Genomic DNA, 23,240 nt, shown 5'->3' on the forward strand with positions numbered 1-23,240 from the left:
TGTGACCATGATGGTGGCCGGAAAAAAATAAAAAATCAACTTTTTCAATTGAGCTGTAGCTAATTTAGTGGGAAATCGCTTGTAGATGTGTTTATTTGACGTGAATTTCAAACTTGACATTTAGATTGAATTATTTTCTTCATTCTCGAGAAATGTTTTCTGTTTCCTTTGTCCATTGTGTGGTGGAATAATCTTTTCCAATAAATCAAATTTAATTACGCAATTTGAATCTCGCGCTGATTTATGCAACACACGCGCCCCCTGACCGCTCGAGATGTCAGAACATCACAGTGGTGACCTCGGTTTGTCGCAGGTGGAACCCGCATACCTTCCTGGTATTTATAAGTGGTGACCTCTGTCTGCCACAGGCGGACAGAGTTTAGTGATCTACAAACGATTTCATAGAAAACTAGCTGCCCGTCAATTAAAGAAGTTGATTTTTTAATTATTCTCCGGGCAGCATCATGGGCACAATTAAAATGATGATAATTAGTTATCCGCGGGGCTACAAACAAAATTAATACCCGTACAATGATGTACTAACGATGTACAATTATGTACCTGAGGTAGTTTTACCGGTTGGAACCCTCCGATGGTCAAGTACATTGGGGTCATTCATAACCTCAGAAAAACCATTTGTTATTGTTCACAAGGAGATTTTCGCGGAGTTTGATAAGGTAAATAACAGTTTATAAATGAGTGGTTGTTTTCATATCGTTTCTAGATCAATTATACGGATTTGTGAGTCTTTAGAGGGACTGACAGATGACTTTAGTCACTGAGGGACTTTTGGTTAAAGTTAACCTCACACACATTAGTTTTTTGAGCGGTAGAGATACTTTTTTAGTACTACTAAAGCGATTATAACAATTTAATTAGTGTTAGCATTAATGAAGACATACATTCGTTCCTCAAAAAAATTGGTATGAGCACGAATTCAGTGAAAAAAAACTTGAAATATCAGTTAATGAATTTATTTAATAAGAAATAAGTGAGGAGCCATCAACAACGTTGCTAGTCACCAATAAGTTTATTATTAAATAACAATTATGATAAGTGGACATGAAGAAATAACCAACTAACTGGCAGACAGACTGTTATATTTACCAAGCATTGGAATAATTTTATTTTTTACTTCTGCATGTTTACAAATGAAGAACATCCTTTTTGATAATAATTAGCAATAACAAAATAAAGTGACTTTTATGTAACTCCTTACATTTCCACTAGAAGTCAATATTGTACCTTAAGAAAATTTGTTTTGTTTTCGATTTAAGATTTTTATTAATTTTAAAAACAATCGTTGTTCTATTACTTATTAGTGTTACCATTAAAAATCAGAATTTCTATTATATTTTTTATGGAACACCAAAAAAAGTTCAAATTGTCCATCTTTTGGTCGTTATTCATCTGTTAGTCTGGGAATCCATGACAGAAACATTGTTGGTAGTTTTGATTGTACTCGATGTAGTTTGCTACATAAAGTTTATGACAAGAAAGTTTTTATTACTCGAGTCCCCGTTCGCTCAGTAAATATTGAGTCTGCAAACCCAGTGGTTCCTCGTTCGCTAATTGATTACACTCTTGAATTGTCAGTTCTCGGGAACAAATAATTTAATATGTTAAATATCATTCAGATACTGAAGAAAGCATGCAGTTTGAAGATTTTAATTTATATCGATGTTCGGTGAATCTGTTTATGTTTACCCTCCGATAATGAATTAACTTCGTCCTCTGATTTAGAGATTAATTCAGTCGAAATTCTAGGATGAGACACACGCCATTTATCTCACGAACAGTTCTCGTGCGAGACGGAAACGTTGACAGTGCATTTCGTCTGTTGAATCGAATTTTGGGGAGTGAGGGACTTCTTGAACAATGGCGTAGATGCAGGTTCTACGAAAAGCCGACTCAAGTGCGAAGAAGAGTTAACTTTGAGAAGTGCAAAGCCCTCTACAACGAAGATATGAGCAGGAAGGTTCAGTTTTTACTCAGGAAAAATCGCGTCGATGCGTTCCCAGGATGTCAGTAATACAAACCTAAATAATGGAACAGTCTTCGGTGTTAAAAGTTATTGACTAAGCTAGGGTGTAAGTCAATTGGAAAAGATGCTAGAAAAATAAATTCAATCACTATTGGTAATGAGTTTATATGGATTCATTTAATTGGAAATTAGGGGAAATTGAAATTCTACAGGGTTCGAAGCAATTTAGGGACTGACGAGTGGCGCCCCACTATTTCGTATGGGCAACAGACCGATGGCAATGCAGATTATCCATCGATTCTACATAATTTAAGGTAATTATTTCGAAATCGGGTTACATGGATCATTCTAATCAGGCGAGTCATCCAATTTCATGGGGCGTACCAGGAGTTATTGAGACGTATATTCCGATATTGCACTGTTAAGTCTAATTATTTCCTATTTTGATATTAAATTTCCTGTGTGAATCGATTTCCAAGGTATGTTGTATTTCGTGAGATGTTCAGCTTCGCAGATTTTAAATATTCTTGATGACCTCTTTCCACTTTCAAGATGGGACAGTATGGAATTGTTGTATATTCTCATTCACATACAGATAACTTTATTGTACAAATTTATTTGAAAGAACTGATCAAGCGATAATACTTGTCCCCAATTCCGGTGCATCTCCTCGTTTTGTGCAAAAGGTTTTTATGATGAATAATCGATAATATCCTGATCTGTTGTCGTTATTTGGATAATTTGTTAGCTCAGTAATCGTGTCTATTGCAATGAATGTTGATTTTAGGAAATTTAAGAGATTGAATTTATTAAACTGTTTTCCATGGATAGAACTTCCTCTCTGATATTTTCATTATGAAAACTCCGGGGGGATAATCGTCTGCTCCATTTTCACTTATTACGAAAATAAAATTGAAGTTTGGAGATAATTTATCACTGGCTTTCCATGCTCCTGTGCTCTAGAAAAACTTGGCAACTGTATGAGTCGCTTTCCCTCGCTCACCGTATCTATTCAATTTTTGCAAAGTTGGCGTGACCGCTGCCAAGAAGTCAGGGCTGTACGTTTTGTCTTTTCTCACTTGTGCCTGAATTGCGATTCAACACTTGGATATGGTAGGGAGAGTGAAAAAACTTTTCGGGGAGAGTTATGAGGGTTCTTCTTACACTCACGCGACGCTAGGGAGCATTACTGACAAGTTCAGGAGATAATTTATGAAAATGTAAATTGCAGCAGTTTTCGTTTTCATTAAGAGGAGTCCATTTTTTTCCAATTATTAGAAATATTCAATCAAATATGGCTGCGATTTCTTTTTATTTTTTTTACGTGGGAAAAGTTAGACATGTAACGCTCTCGAATAGGTTTTGTTATTCAGTTACTGCAGGGAAGTGAGTAATTCGAATTCCTACGAGGTTGATTTTGTGAAAGACGTATGCATTCAACTATAAAATTTAATTTAATTTCAATTAAACTTTTAATGAACATTTCATCAGTTTTTGGGGGATTCTATTGCAGAATTATGAAGTTTTTATAACATATCCTATATGAATCGTTGTACGTGAATTTCGGAGGTTTTTTTCACTGCTTTTCTTTGTTTTTGGAATATCGGTTTTTTCATTTAATACAATTGTTAATGAGGGCATGTTTACCTATCTTTTGTTATAAAAAATCGATTTTTCGATTTGTTTACATTACAATATTTATTATACTTTCTACCGAAAAGCATTTTCATATGAAAGCCCTCCTTTCGAACCACTCGGCTTGAACAATTCACTTGTTCATTTTGTATAATTTTTCTCTGACAAAATCGATATCCATTTCCCAGTAAATAACCATCTGTTGCTAAAAAATGGAAATAAAGAATCGATAAAAGGCGAAAATTCTATGATGTTCGGAACATATAATATGAGATGATTATTTCATATGCATTTTGATAATGGAAACCATTATTCGCTCGCATACACGGTCATTTATGAGCGCTATTTTATCTCGACAATTCATTCATTAAAAATAATGATAAGAGACAAAGCAGTGAGAGAAAATTCAATGGTCAGAAAAAACCTGGGGTAGTCAGGCTAATAATGAAAGGATTCAGAGCATTAAATTCCATGAAGTCCTGCAATGGTGTCCACACTCGGTCGATCTTGTTCATCTCATTTTGGCGTAATCAACTTGAGTTGTTGGAATGAAACTACTTCGTACATCTGCAATTCTGTTTTTAAATCGAAAAAAAATCGCTTGTGAGAGCGGTCGACCCAGATAAACATCTTAGCCTAGTTTATACATAATTCAATTCGCAAAACGAATTGAATATTCTGAATTGTCTAACGTTTTTGTACGCTCCATGATTCAACAAACGACTTGTGAAAACATAAAATAATTACGTAATTAGAAAACAAATCTTTTGCTGCATAATAGAGATGTTGTAAGTTTATCTGGTCGATATTATCACATAGATATTGTGAAATAGTATTTTTCTAACGTAGGAAATTAGCTAGAGGATCCCTGGCCACGTGCAGAATTATCAGCCGAGCCGAAGGCGAAGTTGATAAGCACGTGAGTTGGAATCCTATATGTTACATCTTACATCTCATGGTTAGACCATCATTTTCCTCAAGGCTTTTCGAAAAGCACTTCATCTTACCAACCTCTTGACCTATTGAGTCGAAATTTAAAACTGTTTTAAATGCACCTAAATTTGTTTATACGTAAGAAAAAAAATGATAATCTTCACAAACGTTCGCGGTTCAGAATGAACATTCTTAATCTACTAGTTTCCTGAAATTAATTCCAACGAAATTGAAACTTGAATATTCCAAGTGCTTGAGTCATCATGCACCCTGTTAATGACAGAAATGCTTCACGATTTCAACTCCTCGAAACTCCACCCCACCAAAATAAACGAAAAGTAAAGAAACAAGTGGATGGGGGGATAAGGACCGGTGACGAATGAGTGAAGAGCTGCCAAAGGAGAGACATCATCCCCCACCCATTTTCACCAACAAGTGAGAACACACTTCCGTACAAACTGTCTTGGAAGTACTTGTAAGATAGTTTCGAGGTCCAGATTCTGAAGGAGTTAAGTCAAAACCACGGGACTTACTTCGTACCCGGGGTTACCATCACCGCAGAACTGGGTTTTCATGGGCCAACTCAAAATGAGCTCTGGTACCGACTGAAGTTGACTCGTGGATGGCTCATACCCCTAACCATTTGAGGCTTCCCCGATAGCTTCCACTATTCAACTAGAGATTCAAACTCTGACATGGTGACGTTGAATTGTCAGAAGTCTATAAAAGCTCGTAGCGTATGTGTTGCTACCAACGTTTAGACAATTGCCCTGCATTATTATTCATAATTGTTTCATCAAAATAACTTCATCCCCTGTTTTAATTTATTCGTATTTCGTGGTACTCCCTAAAGGATATAACATCATGATAACTTTTTTTATCTATAAAACAGTGGAGATGCTGTAGCTCAAAACCCCAAAGGCAGGAGGCAAGAGGCTTGTTCAACGATTACCCCTGTGTCCGGTGGCTCATGAATATTACTTACCCTTCGGTTACAAAAGCGCTTGGGCCTTGACTCTTGTTCGTGTTCGTGATACCCGTCCAACCTTCCCTCTATCACCCCCTCACCACCATCCACTGTATATTGCAGTTGCCTGAGCCGGCTCGACTACCGAAATTACTTTCCCAGTCACCGATCAACTCCCCCGCGTGGACTTTAAAATACATTCCACCGAGCTTTACATACCAGTCAGGACCAAGTGAATTTTTACTTTAAATTTACTTGGGTATCATTATCAAAGGGGGTATCAGTAATCATGGGTCGGTCTTTTTAATCTAATTTTATGCTGCTTTCTTCAGAGCCTTGTGACTTTTTTCATCGTCCCTGGCTCTGGCATTGGAAATTCTCCCGACTAGTTTTTTATAAAGCACCACCAGAGACGTTTACATATATGGCTGTGCATGCATTCACCATTTCTAGATAGATCAATCTCGATACGAGGTAGTTCTCTTCACCACTATAACGCGAATTTTCTGCCCTGTCAGATCCCCCTTTCGACGTTGTGTATCAAGGCAATAAATCAATTCTCCGGGGGAAGAAGATTAGTTTGAATTAATGGTATGGTTCATCATCACATTTTGCTGTTAAATTGCGTGAAAAAATAATTATCGATAATCCATGGCGTTCGCTTATGGGGATTATTATTATCAAATCAATAGACTGATTCACTCATTCCTGCAGAGGTGCACCAAGGTACCTGTGCCGTGCTGTGTGGGATCAATAATAATTATTGATCAGCACCGGACTGATTGTTGGATATTAAATAACTGAATTTTACTAAAAAAGAAAATTTTTAACTGAACGATCTATAAAAGACGAGGGAAAAATGAAGTAATTCCCACTACTGTTGAATTTGAAAAATGTTGTCGTTTAACATGTTTATGAGGGGGATGAGCAGAAGAATGGGCTCAGTAGAAGCATTCTGAGAGGTACATGGTTATGGGAAAGACACTACGGCGATGTTATTGTAGCTTTCGTAATAAAGTGATGTTATTGGGAAGTAACTATACTTTCTCAAGTGTACTTACCTTTTTAGGTACAAGTAAATGTAGAAAATCATTCCAATGGAAACGAATTCAAAATATTTAAGGATTTTTAATTAAAGAATATTTTTAAAATTCAAGGATCTGTTATCAGAGAGAAAGAAAGAGAATAAATTCGTGAAAGATGAGTAACGTTATCCCTGAAAATAAATTACAGGTGTCCACAAATGGAGGGCTTATGTCTGCGTACCAAATGGTTATTTTAAATTAACAGAAAGTCCAAGGGTCGCTACCCTGGATGGACCCGAGCTCGACCCCTTTGGCTAAGATTGAAATTGCCCCCTTCTCATGTTCAATAAATTAATACTTAGTTTAAAATATATTTTTTTCGTGTGTTTTATGAATGTGAAAAATTGATGGAATTGACCTGAATTATATATATGTTTTAAAATGAATTTTTTCAGAAAGAAAAAGGGCATCGAAATTTTTCTTTGGACGTGACAAATTGGTGGCCACCAACGAATATATTGTCCCTTCATAATTTAGTATGATATTTTCTTCATCAAGATTTTAAACAAGAACAAATCGACTGATAATATCGTCAGTCTAATTATGTCCAGGTCAAGGGGTGGTTAGCATTCTAATGGGTAGAATGAATAGAAATTAATGTTTTGCCTCAAAACGTGAAACGGAAATCTGCAGGTGAATTTCTTCGCTCGTCAATGATATTCCACTGATAGCGTGTGCCCCATTATTCTCGCTGTTCTGCCGTGTGATCGTTACATTTCCGTGTGGGTGCCCCATTATACCAGTTTTCACAATAGAAAATCCAGTGGCGCCGCCACCATCCCTCCACCTCTCTTCCTTTCTTCATCTGCCCCTCGTACTTACCATCTGTTTCCGGCTTCCGGTACAACTCCTGTCTGCACGATATTCCACTTGAGCTGGATTCTTCATGTACACATAACGATATCATCTGGTTTATGCTTTCAAACTAACTTCTGGGCATTTTGAATTTAATTAAATTTCTTCGCGAGACATTTTTCACTGTCTTCCCACTCATTATTTCCTCTGCAACGGTTAAATACGAATTACCCCCTGAAGCGGGAGAAAATTTCATTTTCATATTGTATTGGTATTTCGAAATTATTCCTAGATCATTTGCCTTCTTGCGCATTGAGTTGGCAAACGGAAATCTTTCACGAACGATTGGAAAATTATTAATGCCCAAGTGACACGCGATTTTCCATCCGCACGTTGGGGTAATTGAGAAACGTCTGGTTAATACAATCGTCTCACGCGAATTCAGTTACGTTTACCTATGTTGGCCCAGTTCAAGGAAATCCACTGTCAGTTTATTTTCGTTGAATAACTCGGTAATATCTCAACAGGCGAAAATGATTTTACGGCGAAACCATCTTTCCCTTATAGGAGCAGAGCTTTTTAAATTTTTCATTGAATTATTAAATCGTTAATCTCACGTTGACTTTTTAAAAAAATTATCACTTAGTTCTTCATTCGTTTTTCTCCCTGCAGGGGCCTCATATCGTCTTCCCTGAAATTTACGAATGCATCGCTATCGATGCAGAGAGAAAAGAAATACGGCTGAGATACGTGGCGCTTATGAGGATATTTATTTAATAGACCGTTGGATAGTATCGAGCGTAGCTTACGTTTTTCATCTTTGGAAAAAAGCAGATTTTCCGCATCGAGACTCACGGAGTGTAACGCGCGAGTATAAGCCCCTGAGCTCAGCAACATATCGCACTCGTTTACCGGAAGCTCGCTGCATGGAAGCCATCCACAGATATCTCTATCGCCATGCCACCACATCTCTACTTCATCTCAGTCACTTCAGTTTCGTGGGGATGTTTTTTTCTCCTTTACCACGACGCCAACTGTACTAGTTTACGCCAGCCTGATGTAACATATTTATTTTGACGCTGTCTGAAAATCGATGGGGAATACGAGATGAGACGGGAGAAATGGTGGCAAATATCGGAAAAATAGAAATTTAGCATTTAGTGCATTCTTATTTTCTTCTCGATGATTGACAGGGGACAGATTATTAGAAATTGTATCGATAATATGGTATTGAATAGCGATATTTTAACGGAGGATTCGGATAGAGGGAAGGGGATCAGGAAAAAAAGTTGGAAAAAGTTTATTGAACCTAAAAAATTAATGGAAAAAATTATTTCTATAATTTTTTTAGGTCCCACGTTCCCATACGCGTCGGGAAATTTCACCTCCGTTTTTCCCTCTATATGTATTTGTTGAGAGACTTTTATTCGTGTTTGATGCAAACAGTGGAATTAATTACAGAGAAATAATAAACAAGAGAGTTGAAAATCTTGAAATAAAAATACACATTGTTGACTTTGTATCAGCATATCTTGGTCGGTATCAGACAGATAGATATACGAATCAACAGAACTGATAATATTTGAAAATGTTACGGTCTTTGAACCCACGAAGCGTTCACCCCCAGCAATAATTCTGATCAGCGAAGATGAAAACCAATTGATGAAAGTTCAAAAGACTATTGACTTTAAATATTTATAAATTGCAACATTCATTGTATTTTCAGTCTCCAATTGTTTCTCAGGAAACAATTCGTTCCATCTAATTATCGCTGAAACCATTGCCAAAAGCTCTTTTTTTATTAAAAAAAATCAAGGGACATAAAAAAACTGGAGCAAAAATTACAGATTAATTCAGAAAAATCAGTGACATTATTCAAAAAATTATAGATGAATTCCTGAACATGTTTAACATGACCTTGAGAACTACTAACGAAATTCTATTTTTTTCCATCTTCAAACTGAATTTTAGTTTCCTTCCATTTTCCACCACAGCCCCGATCTCAAAAATAATATTTTCCTCTGCTATTCATCATACTGCTCTCAACCCACTTCCACCTAATCCACTCATGAATTCATTAAATTTGAATAATTATTATCAAATAATGATAATCAACCCTGCGAATTTATTCAGATCTACCTCAACTCCAATAATTGAAAATACGTGACACAAATGCGCTTTGTTCACTCCATCTCCGTTATACTTATTTTGACACGAAATACATGAATAGACGATTCGAATACAAGATGAAGATGGGAGAGTGTGAAAAAGAACGTGGGGATGAGAAAAAAAATTTTTTGGAGCAGTCAGCTTCGGGAATTCCCCGGTGAAGCCATAGCGTGAATATTTTCTCCTCTATATACACCACATTCTTATTACTCTTTTATATCATATATCTTTTAGACATATCTTTTCTTTTATTATCTCCCTATTTTTCATCCCCAACGAGAGAAATCGAGAGAGTGTGGGAGAGAGAGAAATCGAGGACGGATGCCGCGGGCCAAATTGTATATATCTTCGATAAAATTGGTTGCGAATATAGGCTTGGAAGAGTGAGAGGGTTGAAAAACAAAATATACTCTAGTCTGCGTATATGTACACGGCAACTGGTCCAAGCACGTACTGGCTAAACTATCCGCATATATTACCGAAAATACCGAGTATTTCGTGTTTGTGAGACGGCTCAATGGTGCATTATTCCCAGAACACGCTAGCGCGTTTCGCTTTATATTCAACCCACTTGTTTAATGATTTTCGTGAATTTTAAATGTGGAATAATATTGTTGGGAAAACAATTAACAACAAAGAAAGTATCAAACTGGGAACAATGGTGTGGAAGAAAGTTTTTAGAGCGAATATTCCCATTGGGTGTAATAATATTATTATAATAATATTACCCTCGAGTGCGTACAAAAACATTAATCCCAAGTGTCTATTTTTTCTCACCATTTTTTTGTTTTCTTTTAATTTGCGGAACGGGCAGTGGACGGTTTCCACCAAGCGTCAGGATTTTTATTAGCACGATTTTCCGGACAAAATGTTGGAAAAAATACCGAACAATAAATTAACTGGCCGTCCTGCGAACGAGATCCGAGATTGTCCTGGAGCGAAAAGAGCCGAAACTTAGGATCAGATCGTTCATCGCGGACGTCATGCCGTTTTTCCCCAGATATTGATAATACATTGTTGCGTGTCAAATCAGGCGAAGTCATAATTTTCTATTGGAAATGAAATTATTCAACTTATGTGTAAGAATTTTCCTTGATATTCATTCAAATAGTTTTTCTCCCCAACCAGATTCAGTAAAACTTTATATTAGATTTCAATTGGAAGCCAGGTTAATAAATGAATAGACGTTTAAATATGATCAATTGAATTATATTTTAATAAGATGTGTCCACACGTCGAGAGCAGTCGCAGAACTGACAAACGTTTTCGAAATCTCAAAAACCACAGCATCGCCATCATGGTTTCTTTCTTTTCATAAACAGGGGCCCGTTCATACTATTTAATAAAAATTCATTAGAGTCCTCGTCGTAAGATCACACTGACGGCCTCTCCAAGAAATAATGACCTCACAGTATAATAAATATAAACTTATATAGGTCTGCAATGTAATCGTATTGTTTCTGCTCTTTTCAATACTTTATGATGACCGATTTCACTATTTTAAATAAACAATAAAATCCAAAATTCTTTCTATCATCCTTCTTCAACTCCTTTTAAAGGTTTTTATCGACATACTCCTCATTACTTTCTAAATTACTAAATTATTTTATAATTCCGTTCTCCCATGGGCCTATGTTTACTCGGTGCCAATATTGTCCCTTATTCCTACATTTATTACATGTGACTTCCCTTGATTCTTCCAGACACATCTTTTTTGGGGAATCGTCTCCACAGGACACTAAGCTCTCTCTCTCTCTCTCTCTCTACTTGCACCTCGCAATCAAATGGCATTTCTAGAAATTTTTCCTCTTCCATTTTTTCCATCCCTCCCACTTTTCTTCCCAAGTTGTCTCCATAATTTGTCCTACTCCTCAGTATCATCCCAACTGCCCAAATCGTCACCTCATCGAATGTCTCCAGTCTATTATATTTGTTTATAATAAATTCAATATTTGAGATAAATCGTGAGTGTGATTCATCCCCTTATCACAAATCAGCTACAGAAAGAACACTTCGGCATGTGGCAGAATTGAAAATACTACTCTGTGTAGGTCAGAACTCTGGATCTTACAATTCCACAGTGTTCAAATCGAACACAGTATTAAACCAATTCAATACATATATAATGCGAATAATTTTGATCGTAATCTTTACGCTTTCAACAGCTCATATTAATCGAATTTTTCCCTTCGTGTCACGTACATTGTTTCGCTGCATGGAAAAATGACAAAAGAGTCCTCGGTAAAAAATTAACTGCAAGCGTCTTTCTCCCAAGTAGTCCCCCATTTTCCACAAATAAATTGAACAACCATCCAATAATTTTTAACGATCCATTTTTTCAGTGCACTTCTTGAAAAATTGTCGCTGCGAAGTGTCCACTGAATTAATTGGAGACAGATTGGTAAATACAAACGACTATTGATTATTACTCGTGTCCCCGTCTGTCTTTCTGTCAACTTGCAGCAATTAGGTTAATACAATTATGTCGGATTAATAAATAGTTAAATTCTTGAGGGGAACGACAAATAAGCCAATTATTTGAGTTGCAGATAAACCTGTCGTGAATTTTCCAAGCGTGAGGAATTTACAAAGTTAGAGACGTGGCCCGTTCGGAGACGATTCCGACCCATCCCTGATGCTCCTTGGCTCGTTAGGGCATGTTGCCAGTGGGTGCAACGGCAGAGAGAGCTGTCCAATTTATAATTTCCTTGGGGGGAATGGAGCAAGAGTGGAATCAAGCGAGACAGGGAGTCACCTGGGGAAGTGGGGAAAAAGTGCGCTGGGGGCGGTTAAGCCGGTAGGGAAAGGGCGGAAGGGGTTTGTGTCGAGGCCCAACGTAAACGGAAATCTCATGCGACAGCTCAAATCTTTCGCGGAGATTACATGTTCGTTTTATCTCCGAGTTTCCAATGTAATTTCTTGTCTATTTCTTGGCGCTGTTATGCGAGAATGGGGGATGGAGAATGGATAATCTAATTGGATATTCATTTTGGGGGCACACGAGATCGCAGAAGAGGGAGAACATTGTATTGCAGTAGCTCGAGAGACGGGGCAAATGGTGCATTTATATATTTTTTAATTAATTCTTAATGTGATTTCGAAACTCAGAGGAAAAATATATAATATCCACCTAAAATATTTCGCCACTAACACAATTACTAAACAGAATATCTTCAATTTATTTCACTAATTATTTCAACCCCCATTTTCCCATTTATATTTCACTTCATTTCCAGTGGTTCTTTTTGAATTCTAGAGGGAAAACATTGCACGCATAACGGGATAATTTTATTGATAATGTTGAGGGTGAAATGATCATTGTGGAAACCTCATTTAGAAAGGATTCTCGTTTATACAGTTAACTTGATTATTCCCACAGTGCAGCGATTCGATAAAAATTATTAACACGAAAATTGGAAATATACCAATAGTGATATCTGGCTGGGGTGAAAAAACATTGAGGCGTGGACTGTGTGTGGAGGCCACATTACCGAGGCGTTTTACGCGTCCGACCGATTACTGATTGTTATCACTAGAAATTGAGTCCGAGCGATTTAACGATTATTCTCCATTACAATGCAGGCATGAAGAGTGTGGGTAAAAAAATCGTAAGCCTTTATTCGCTGAAATGAATCATCTATCTCCTATTGGTGAATTATATAATAATAGAACTGAAATTATGAATAAATAATGATGGAGGAGGTAGAGGAATAATGAAAGAGAGTGGAATGGCGAAGTTCCCTGAAAAGGCAGAGAAGATATTTAAGTGATGAACATCTGGAGATGAATTTGAGTGAGTTATTGACACTTGTTGATGATGTCAACGCAATTAGGGAAATTAATCAAGGCAATGAGGATTGGTTCCCTTTTTCATGTTCGCAATCGCAGAAATAAATGTGTATAAATAGATGACAAAAGGTGGATACAGCGTCATTAGTGAGAGAGCTACGAAGTATGATATAAACTGATAATTGAGGAAGACTATTGACGAAACCAATAATGATTATGATGATAATCAGGTAATTAAGAAAAATTGTGGTACCCACTAACGGTTCATTGCTCATTTTCATTTCCATCTTTGGCGGAATAAAAATATCATGAACAGGTATAGTTATAGAATAACTTACTAGATCTACGAATATTCTCGATGTAAAATGGTGCGTAATGGTAAGTGATGGTAGTGAGAAACAGTCGCTGGATTGTTCCATAATGTGGGAAACTAGTAATTATGATATGACGAACTCAATTTTTATCTTTTATCAGGCAAAATGTATCTGTTGTCTGAAGATACTATTCAATTAATTATTGAATTATTAAACTGACAAATGAAAAATATTGCAATAAGGTAATTGAACTCAAGTTCAATTTAGCAAATATCTCCTTAAAAGCTATAATTATTCAAAGAATTTTTTTCAATGAAGTAGACCATCGTGATGGAATTTATTCTCTCAAAAATGATTAACTGAGCTCCATAATGGATTATTATTACCAGTAAAAATTCTGGACACAATCCATATTGTTCATATTTCCTCTCTCCCTATCATTTCCCACTTTTTTATTTTTTTGAGTATATCAATTTAATAGCTCCAGTAAATTTTTATCGCACTAGAATTTTCACAGATATTTTCTCTTCGTATAAAAATTGAAAATTTTCAAATCGAGAGGAATTTTAAAAAAAATTTTTTTTCTCTGTGTAATGAAAAAAATTGAATGCTAAAGTGATAAGTCTCCGCTTTATATGCACTAAATTTTCTCCTCTGTCTATAAACTTTTATACCTGCATTCTCCACTGTTTATGCAAAAAAAATTCACAAAGCTGCAGAACGAACGTCCATTAAAAGAGACTGTGTAATGATTTTTTAATTCATACCATTTTGTCACAGCAATCGTGCGCTGTTCCACCAACGGGCATGTGTACTGATATAGCGGTTGGTAAAACGACTATATTCGTTATTTTATATGACTTTATAAACTCACAGGTTGCCCTCGTGTTTGGTGATTTTCAGTGGAGAAACCTGGGCCGTTTGTTCTCCCCTTTTTTTTCACCCCCGTAGCCCCCAGTCATCCCTTTTACAGCACAATTACTCTCATTCTCCTAGTGCGCTCGATAAATGTTCTCCATGTTTGTGGAAAAAAAGGGGGAAAACATAACTAATGATGTTATTCATTGTTTTAAGCTGTGAATTAAATGTAATGTGGTGGTTAGTGGCGCGTGTTGGAATGGACCTCATTAATAATTTGCCTCAATTTCTTAATTTTTGTTACACTGAACTCAACTGGCATTGCCGTTTGATAAGTTTGAATGATTAATATTATTTGTAGGGCTTCTTACTATTTGTAGCCAGAATGAAGCCCTCGGATTTAGGTCAGCGCTCGTGGAATTGTCTATTTTGTAAGATTGAAATACAGATGGAACGAAATTCAGTGAATGAGATGTACTTCTTACAGTGGACCTCGTTTCAATATTTGTAGATAAACATCAGAATTAGCATTAAAGTCGCTCCTGCGCCGATGACCAAATCTTTCCGACTGATTTTACCCTCCAAATCTAATGGCGCAATTTAAATTTCTGGGAAACTTGTAATTTTTCTGCAATAAATTAAATCCCTATTTTCAACTAAAATTGCAATAATTGCAAAATTTCTCCCGAAAAATCGATTTACTACTAAGAATATGGTTTCCAAATGGTCAAACAATTTTCCTTACAAAAAAAAAAATAATTCTCGACGCAATATAATTTCAAAACGAATTCCATTGTCTGCATCAACTATCCTGATATCATTTATATGATGTCAATGCTCCCAGATTATTTCGCAGAGTATTTTTTATCCACCTTAACCCCTCAAACCCCACCGCAGGTTTTTAGCCGTTTAGCGTACAACAAACAACGGGTAAAAAAATACAAAAAAATAGCAGTTGACGTAATGAGAAACCCATGAACCCAAAATCCCAGACCGGGTATACAAAGAGACCCCCTAAAATCCGACAATGAAAACCGAAACAAAAAAACAAAACATATATTATAAACCGGTAACACAACTGCAAAGGGAGTGAATTCACTGTACGAGACATTCATTTTCCAAATGGTTAATTCCACCGTGCGAGAGATGAGGGCGTTGTACAACCAACGCGTTCATACTAATCAGCCGTCATATGACGACGAGAGTGAAACCGAGCGTGCAAATTTTCCACGAGACTGACCACTAATCTTATTTTTTCCGCTTTATCAAATTTACTTTTGTCCCCGAGTTCGTCTCATCCCCCTCCCCCATTCCCATGCCGCAGAGTGAAAGAGGGAATAATTTTTTTATCAACAGCAGTTTCCATTGAAATCATTCTCTTGTCTATTTTTTTTTCTTCCAATCGACAGACCGTGTATCCACATTTTTTTTAGCTCCTGGGCACAAAATTCAAATTACTCTAGCGTGCCACTTTTTTGATCAATCAAGCTTCATACACCATTCATTGAAAGTCATGTACACAGATGAAAAATTGACGTCTATGAATAAAATAACCGGCTGTATGATTTTTTGGTGAACTGACTGGACAAACGAAAGGGAGGAGAAATGGGTGAATTTTGCGGAGAGCGTTGAGCCGAATAATTGACCCTGTATACCATGGAGATTTACCAGAGTGTAATTGCAGAATGTAACATGAATAAACATAAGTGCACAAATGTGTGTTCAATAGGGCTCTACAACAAATATTTCAACATCAAATAGTCGTGGTGTCACGTGCCATTCGAAATGGCGCGTAAAAATCACTTCACTTTGGTCCGAAAAAATAATAAAAACTCGGGGGGAATGTTTTCACTGCACTCTATTTGCGGTGGATTACTCGATTTGCGTTATTCAATGGGTGATGACGCTGCAATTTTCGGGAATGCTGGCAACCCCCAAGCCCAGGTAGGAAAAAACGAATGGGCCAACCTTGGTACAAGCACGGCCGCCGAGCTGCCGTAGCTCGGCACCCGGGCTCCAGCCAAACTCGCGCCGAACTTGGCTAGACCCTGGGATGATAACACGGGGCCAGGCCTGGGACCGAACTTTGGCCAGACTTCGGTCGCCGTACTTTGGCCGCACTCTGGGCTTACCATTCGGCCCGAAATTGGCCCAGGCCTGTTGCCGAACTTTGGCCGCACTCTGGGCTTACCATTCGGCCCGAAATTGGCCCAGACCTATTGCCGAACTTTGGCCGCATTCTGGGCTGACCATTCGGCCCGAAATTGGCCCAGATTTACGACCAGAGCTGTGGCCAGGCTCCAACCGTTGCCTGTATTGGGTTCAGAATCACCAATAAATATATGAACGGTATATCTGATAAGCAGACATGTATTTATTACCTTCAACATTATACAGAAAACAGTTTTATTATGTGACAAAACTTATATTTAAATTTATTAAATCTATTGACAAAAAAACTCAGCCAATCAAAAACTTTTTTCCTCCTATCGACATAGTACATAGTAGTGGTTGATGTGTAACCTTCACTTCTTAAAATGGCTAACAATTCATCGATTGCTTCTGCTGTTGTAGCTCTTCTGAATTTCACTGCTCATTGATTAATTTTTTGCTCCATTCCCCGCGGTTCCAATTTGTCCAGAGTTTGTGTATTCTTGTCTCCAATGCTGTCAGTGAATACTTTGTTGAAATCATTGTCAATGTCATCTGAATCACCATCACAACCTGAGCCCCCAAGAATTGGTTCATCCCTGTCTCCAACGCTGCTATTGGATTCACTGATGCAATCATTAAGATGCTTATACGAGCCACAATCACCATCACCACCCGACCAACTATCACCACAAGCACTAGCATTATCATCGAGATGTCGAACATCGACATCTCCACTAATTTGATCCACAATAGATCCACTACGGATAGTTATTTCATTGGCTGTTGGCAAACTAACCTCTTCCTCATCGGCATTATTGCGTTCACTGTAATCCGGAGTTTTTTCTTTAGCGCCTTCTACGTTTACAGATTCTTTTTTCTTCAGTTGATGAAAATGTCTGTATTTTTTAACCCGTGAATATGAACTCTGAGACATATTACAATAGTAAAAGAGTAATATTAAAATAATAAATTGCCGCACACGACACTCATGTCTACTGCCACAATCAGACTACTCAACACGCCATCTTACGGGCTGTTGTCATAGAATGTGTGGTATACGGTGATATCCACGCATATTTTCCCCTGAAATAGTATGTTCAGAAGAAATAATGGTACCTTCGGAAGAAGGAGAATCAAAGGACGAAAAATTTAGTGAAGGAACATTCCCCATGAGAATTCAATTTTTGGAATGCTGTTCCATATGGGACCCAAGCCTGGCAAACCATGCCCCTTGTCTGCCTGGCCATGTCTCGGGGCAAGCTTGGTGACCCAAGCCTGGCAAGCCATGCTCTTTACCAGTCTGGCCATACCTCGGGTCAAGCGTGGTTGCCCAAGCCCGGCAAACCGTGCTCTTTGCCAGTCTGGCCATACCACGGGCCAAGCTTAGTGACCCAAGCCTGGCAAGCCATGCTCTTTGCCGGTCTGGCCATGCCTCGGGCCAAGCTTGGTGGCCCAGATCTGGCAAGCCAGTCTCGTGCCAGACCTGGCCCGTTTCGTGGACATTGGCATTTCCTACCTGGGAGAGGCGAGAGTTTGGAAATGGTCTCGTTAAAGAGACAGAGAGTTATACCGGTGAAAGACATTTTTTTTGAGACTCTTTGGGGGAGAAGTTGAGGAGATATGCGCTGCGGGAAGTTTTGAATCGCACGAAGTTTTTTATCTGTATCTGGAAAAGTTGGGGAGAGACGTCTGTCAATGCATGATTTTCGACGGAAAATTTATGCTCTCGGGAGACGATTTTATAACCACAAAAGATCGACGGTTACCCCTGGAATGGATGCGGAAATAGAAAATAACGTTTTTCATTGAAGAAGATTTTTTGGAGTGGGAGCTGGAGATATCTCAGTAGAGAATTTTGAACAGTTGTAATTTAGCGAAGTGGTACAACCGTTGAATTGAGTCAGCCACCAACTGCGAGAGTATTCCCGAATATCTTTAAAAAAAACTGTCCTAATTGGACTGAATCTTCTTCATTTTTGAAAGAGAATCCAGGCGGAGACCTGCTACCTATTAAGAGTGCTTGATATGTGTGAACAGATTGAATCATCTATCTACAGCTGTTTTCAGTCCATCTCAGTATGTTACAGTTTTTATAGTTTTTCTCCAAACAGTACCGAAATGATTAGAATGATTTTAATAAATAGAACCAGAGAAGAAACAGAAAGAAATGAATGAACAAGGGCCTTTTGTCAACTGGGTCCAGAATGTCAAATCTTTGGTCACTGAGAGTCAGTTGATCTGGAGACATCATACCAGAAAGATAACCTTCTGCGTGCGATAATAAATAATTAAAGTGGATAGTTAAATCGTTTTCATATTATTGAGACAATCCCTATCCATAATCCAATCCTACCAACAGAATTCTACCAATAACGCGTAAAAGAACGATTGTATGATCTCTTCGGAATAATCTCCCAAGAGAATGAGCTCCTGGCTACAGTTATTTATACCTCAGTGAACAAGAAATTATTCACACAAAATCTCATATTTTCTAAGCATTTCCTGAGGATTCACCTGAAGAATCCAATTAAGATCCCGAACAGTTAGGAAGTCTCGCGGGAAACTCGAATTAGCTTCTTCATTCTCCTCAAACTCCCGAGTGTCATTGCGAATCTGCCACATTAACGAGAAAATCAAAGTTCTTCATGTTAATTAGTGGAGCCCATAGGTGCGATGATTCTGGTGGAATTATTCAGTCAGAATTGCAACTTACACAAATCCCAACTGAAACAGTTGTTACCTCCATCACTTGGGTGTTTCGGGGTGTTAGCCCATTGGAAATTCGAACAAGTGGTACCCGATGAGAGGGGAGTCAGACATGGCGAACGCTTCGATAAATCACGGGCTATCGTGGTGAAGCAATTATCGAACTCGTAAGCTCAGCACTCTGGCCAGTGAGAAGGGTACGCGATAGAAGTGCCAACGGGGATGTAGTTAAAGAGGGTGGTATGTGCACAGGGATAATTAGCAGTCCGTTGACGTGACGTAAAAGAAACCACTGGATAACGTACAACTGACTAACGAGATCCACTCACACATGTTACCGATGTCCTTGCACATTCGCTGACACTTTCCGTCTTTTTTACATATTTTAATTGAAAAAGTCCATGGACCTCACTAAAATAGTGCCAATTAGTGCATTCGATCAATCAATTCAGCTTATCTTTATAAATTCATTAGCGACTAAACCTGCCGTCTAGTTGCATTATATAATTTAATTTAGTAGATGATTTTAAAAATGTGTGCAATAGTGGGATTTGATTGATCCTTTCAATTTACTTGTCGCGATAACGATCTTGACAGAATTTTGATTAATTCATTAATGAATAGGAATAATGTTATACTATTCCATAATTCCATCGTCGTTTATATTTCGGATACATCTGGGATGCGTTATTTAATTATAATAATTATGTAAATTAATTCAGTCAACATTTGAGTTCAAATGACCATGCGATATGTGGAGAGTCAGTTCCTCATTATTTATGTTTTTCATTTTTTCTGTCCCGACGAATTTCATTAGAAATGAAGGACCGAAGCTACGAACGGATTTTTACCAAATAGTTCTGTGATAAATTTTCCCCTGAAAATCTTCGTGGGAAAATTCTGTTAATTTTTACACTGATTCAGGTAATTATTAAGGAATCATAAAATTTGATATTATATCAGACAAAATGAGACGACTATGAAAATCGACTACTACAAAGCTTTCAAAAGTAAAAAACGTTACCTTCCTAATTAGCGTCAACAAAATCAATTTCGTTGTCTCCTCTTCATCACTGAAACGCCACAATTAATTCAATTATTGACTGCAACATCGTAACATGACCCAAAAGTCAGTTTCGTAATAAAGAAAATTGGACAACTCCGGAAAAAACCGAATTCAAATTATTACCTAATTAAATTTTATACACCAATGTATTTCCACCTCTCATTGCATAATACTTCAATAACAAGAATAAATCCAATTAACTCGGCAGTATCACGTCAATCCCGTCGGTGCATTTCCCACCGGTGAATAAAATAACCAATACCTCTGGTTTAAATAATAATAATTTAAAAATTCCCCCACTACTGATCCAATAAAACCGTAATTACGGTGACACGAGTGGTCACATTTTCAATATCAATAAAATGACATCAAATGAGATATTAGTTATAATCCGTGGGCTTTCATATTCAATTTAATAGGAAATTTTCAGCGATCTGAGTTGTCTCGTTTGGCACCACTGCTTGATAATTTCCCGGCGTTCATTAGCGTCAGTTATGTCGTACGTTGCGTTCAATGATTGACGAGAAGCCGATCATTAAATCGTCGCATCGATGAACTCTCGACATTTTTTTTTCCTCCACCCCTGTGTGCATGCAAACGCCATTCACTTCCATCGTTATTGTTCCTGCACATCTTCACTGATGAGGATAACCCCATTTCCACTACTAAGAATATCGGAGAATTAATAATTAATGATTGAAATATAATCATCAATAACCAATAATAAATCTAATGATATTGCCAATTGTTGGATTTTTCATGCAATAAATAAATAAAAAGTAAAAATCAATCTCATTCTCTTCTCTTAATACTTTAAATTGAAAAAACATTTTTATGGATTGGAATTCTGAGAAGTGTGAGGTATGGTGTTTAGGTTTGATTTTAAGTGTGTAGAGTAGGACTCTTTGAGAGCATGTGATTAAAATGTCCAGGGTGTTATTTCCCTTTGTAAATCTAGTTAGTTGCTCTTCCAAACACAATTATTTGAGTTACGTATTGGATTATGGACAAGGATTGTCTCAATAATATAAAAACGATTTAACTATCAACTTTAATTATTTATTATCGCACGCAGAAGGTATATCTTTCTCGTATGATGTCTCCAGATCAACTGACTCTCAGTGACCAAAGATTTGACACTCTAGACCCATTTGACAAAAGCCCCTTGTTCATTCATTCCTTTCTGTTTCTTCTCTGGTTCCATTTATTAAAACCATTCTAAACATTTCGGTACTATTCGGAAAAAACTATAAAAACTATAACATACAGAGATGGACTGAAAACAGCTATAAACAGACAATTCATTTTTGTCCACACATATCAAGCACTCTCAATATTACCTAACAAAGTAGAAAAATAGTTTCAATTATTTCCAGAATTATTATTTCAAATAACCCATTTCCAATACCGATATTACCATTTTCTTTTCAACTAAAAAACATTAGTGACATTCCAGAACACATTGATGTTGCATCAACAACCCCCTCCCCCCCTCTCCCTGTGCATACAAACGACATTCATCTCAATCGTTACTCATCGTACACATTTGCACTGACGAGAATAACCCCATTTCCGCTACCGAGTATATCTCAGGAGTACCAAAAAAAATTATTTACTTGTTTTTTCTCATTACTTATTATCATTCTCCCCTATTTATCATTTTTTATCCCACTGCAGATGAAAATTACGTCGAAACCTCGGGACAATTAAACATAATCCTCTCTCATCCTGCGCATTGGTGAGGAGGAGAGGGTGGGTGCGGGGGGGTGAGAGGGTGGTGAAAAAAATGTTGTACATTTAGTGCTGCTGACCTCCTTCGCGTACCACCATAGTAATCTCCATATAACTCGAAAGAATTTTATGCGTTTTGTTCTCAAACACAATTTTTTTTTTGCAACACTATCTACTGTTTTATCTCCCCTTTCCCGTGTGAAACGACAAAAGTTTCGTCATTAGTCTTTTTTCCCCCCGGCTTTAGAAACGTTGGAAATGGTTTGACACGTTGTATTCACTCCTTCCTTTGTCATGACGTGGATAGAGGGTGGGGGGTGGGTGTCAGTATGAATCGATAGCCGTTATGCGATACAGCATAGACTTGTCAGAGTGTAAGGGAATCAGCATCTGGTGAACTTCCGGTTGCCATGGAATCACCCTGTCGTCGTCGTCGTATTCGCGATGCCTATCCTTCACCAAGTTTCCGATAATTTAACTCTACCGGGTACTGACAAACTATCGCAATTCGATTCACCGTGCGTAGCCTATAGAATTTCAGATGCCGCTAAGATGGTTTAGTGGGGTGAGGGGTGGGGTGGGAAGAGGTTGCACTCTCTTGACCATCAATATGTAGCAGCGTACACTACGTGATCTTATCGGTTATTCATTTTTTCACGTGAAATTGAAAAAAAAAAATTCATACACTTTGAAATATTTATTTGGGGACGAGACAAGTTTGGAAATATCCGAGGCATTCGTGGAATAGTTTCCATATTGGTTCAATGTTGAGAGCTCCGAATTTGGATATAATTCATTATATCCATCTCCAGAATTGACGTCATATTTTTTTCACGTATTTCGTCATGATGTAGTAATAATTTAATTGACAGAATAATTTATACTTGTGAAGCTAATCGCAGCTTAATTATTGCGAAATTTCAGTGCAAAATTGGAATCGTATTATCTGCCTAAAAATTATTGGACTGGAAGGGTAATAGCATATTCAGCAAAAAGTGGGGTAAAGAGTTTCTGACACGTGTGAGGGCTAGAAAGCGAACCGCAGAAGATTTTT

The 23,240-nt window shown here is 37.5% G+C and overlaps 2 protein-coding genes across 7 annotated transcripts in view; both read left to right on the top strand.

Annotated features, from left to right (window-relative positions):
* LOC135163999 (protein tweety) overlaps positions 1-23,240 on the top strand; it is a 151,727-nt gene that overhangs the window by 73,646 nt on the left and 54,841 nt on the right. The gene's annotated exons all lie outside the window — the stretch shown is intronic.
* Mrps21 (mitochondrial ribosomal protein S21) lies at positions 522-2,142 on the top strand. 3 transcript variants are annotated; one of them, XM_064119457.1, is made up of 2 exons: positions 522-677; positions 1,768-2,142. In XM_064119457.1, exon 2 carries the CDS (start codon positions 1,769-1,771, stop codon positions 2,030-2,032), a length of 264 nt encoding a protein of 87 aa, XP_063975527.1. In that variant the 5' UTR covers positions 522-677; position 1,768; the 3' UTR covers positions 2,033-2,142. The 3 variants fall into 3 exon arrangements, with proteins under 3 accessions (XP_063975527.1, XP_063975547.1, XP_063975536.1); XM_064119477.1 differs by lacking the exon at positions 522-677 and adding an exon at positions 712-829; XM_064119466.1 differs by lacking the exon at positions 522-677 and adding an exon at positions 811-923.

The sequence above is a fragment of the Diachasmimorpha longicaudata genome, chromosome 1 (assembly GCF_034640455.1).
Source record: "Diachasmimorpha longicaudata isolate KC_UGA_2023 chromosome 1, iyDiaLong2, whole genome shotgun sequence".
NCBI lineage: Eukaryota > Metazoa > Arthropoda > Insecta > Hymenoptera > Braconidae > Diachasmimorpha > Diachasmimorpha longicaudata.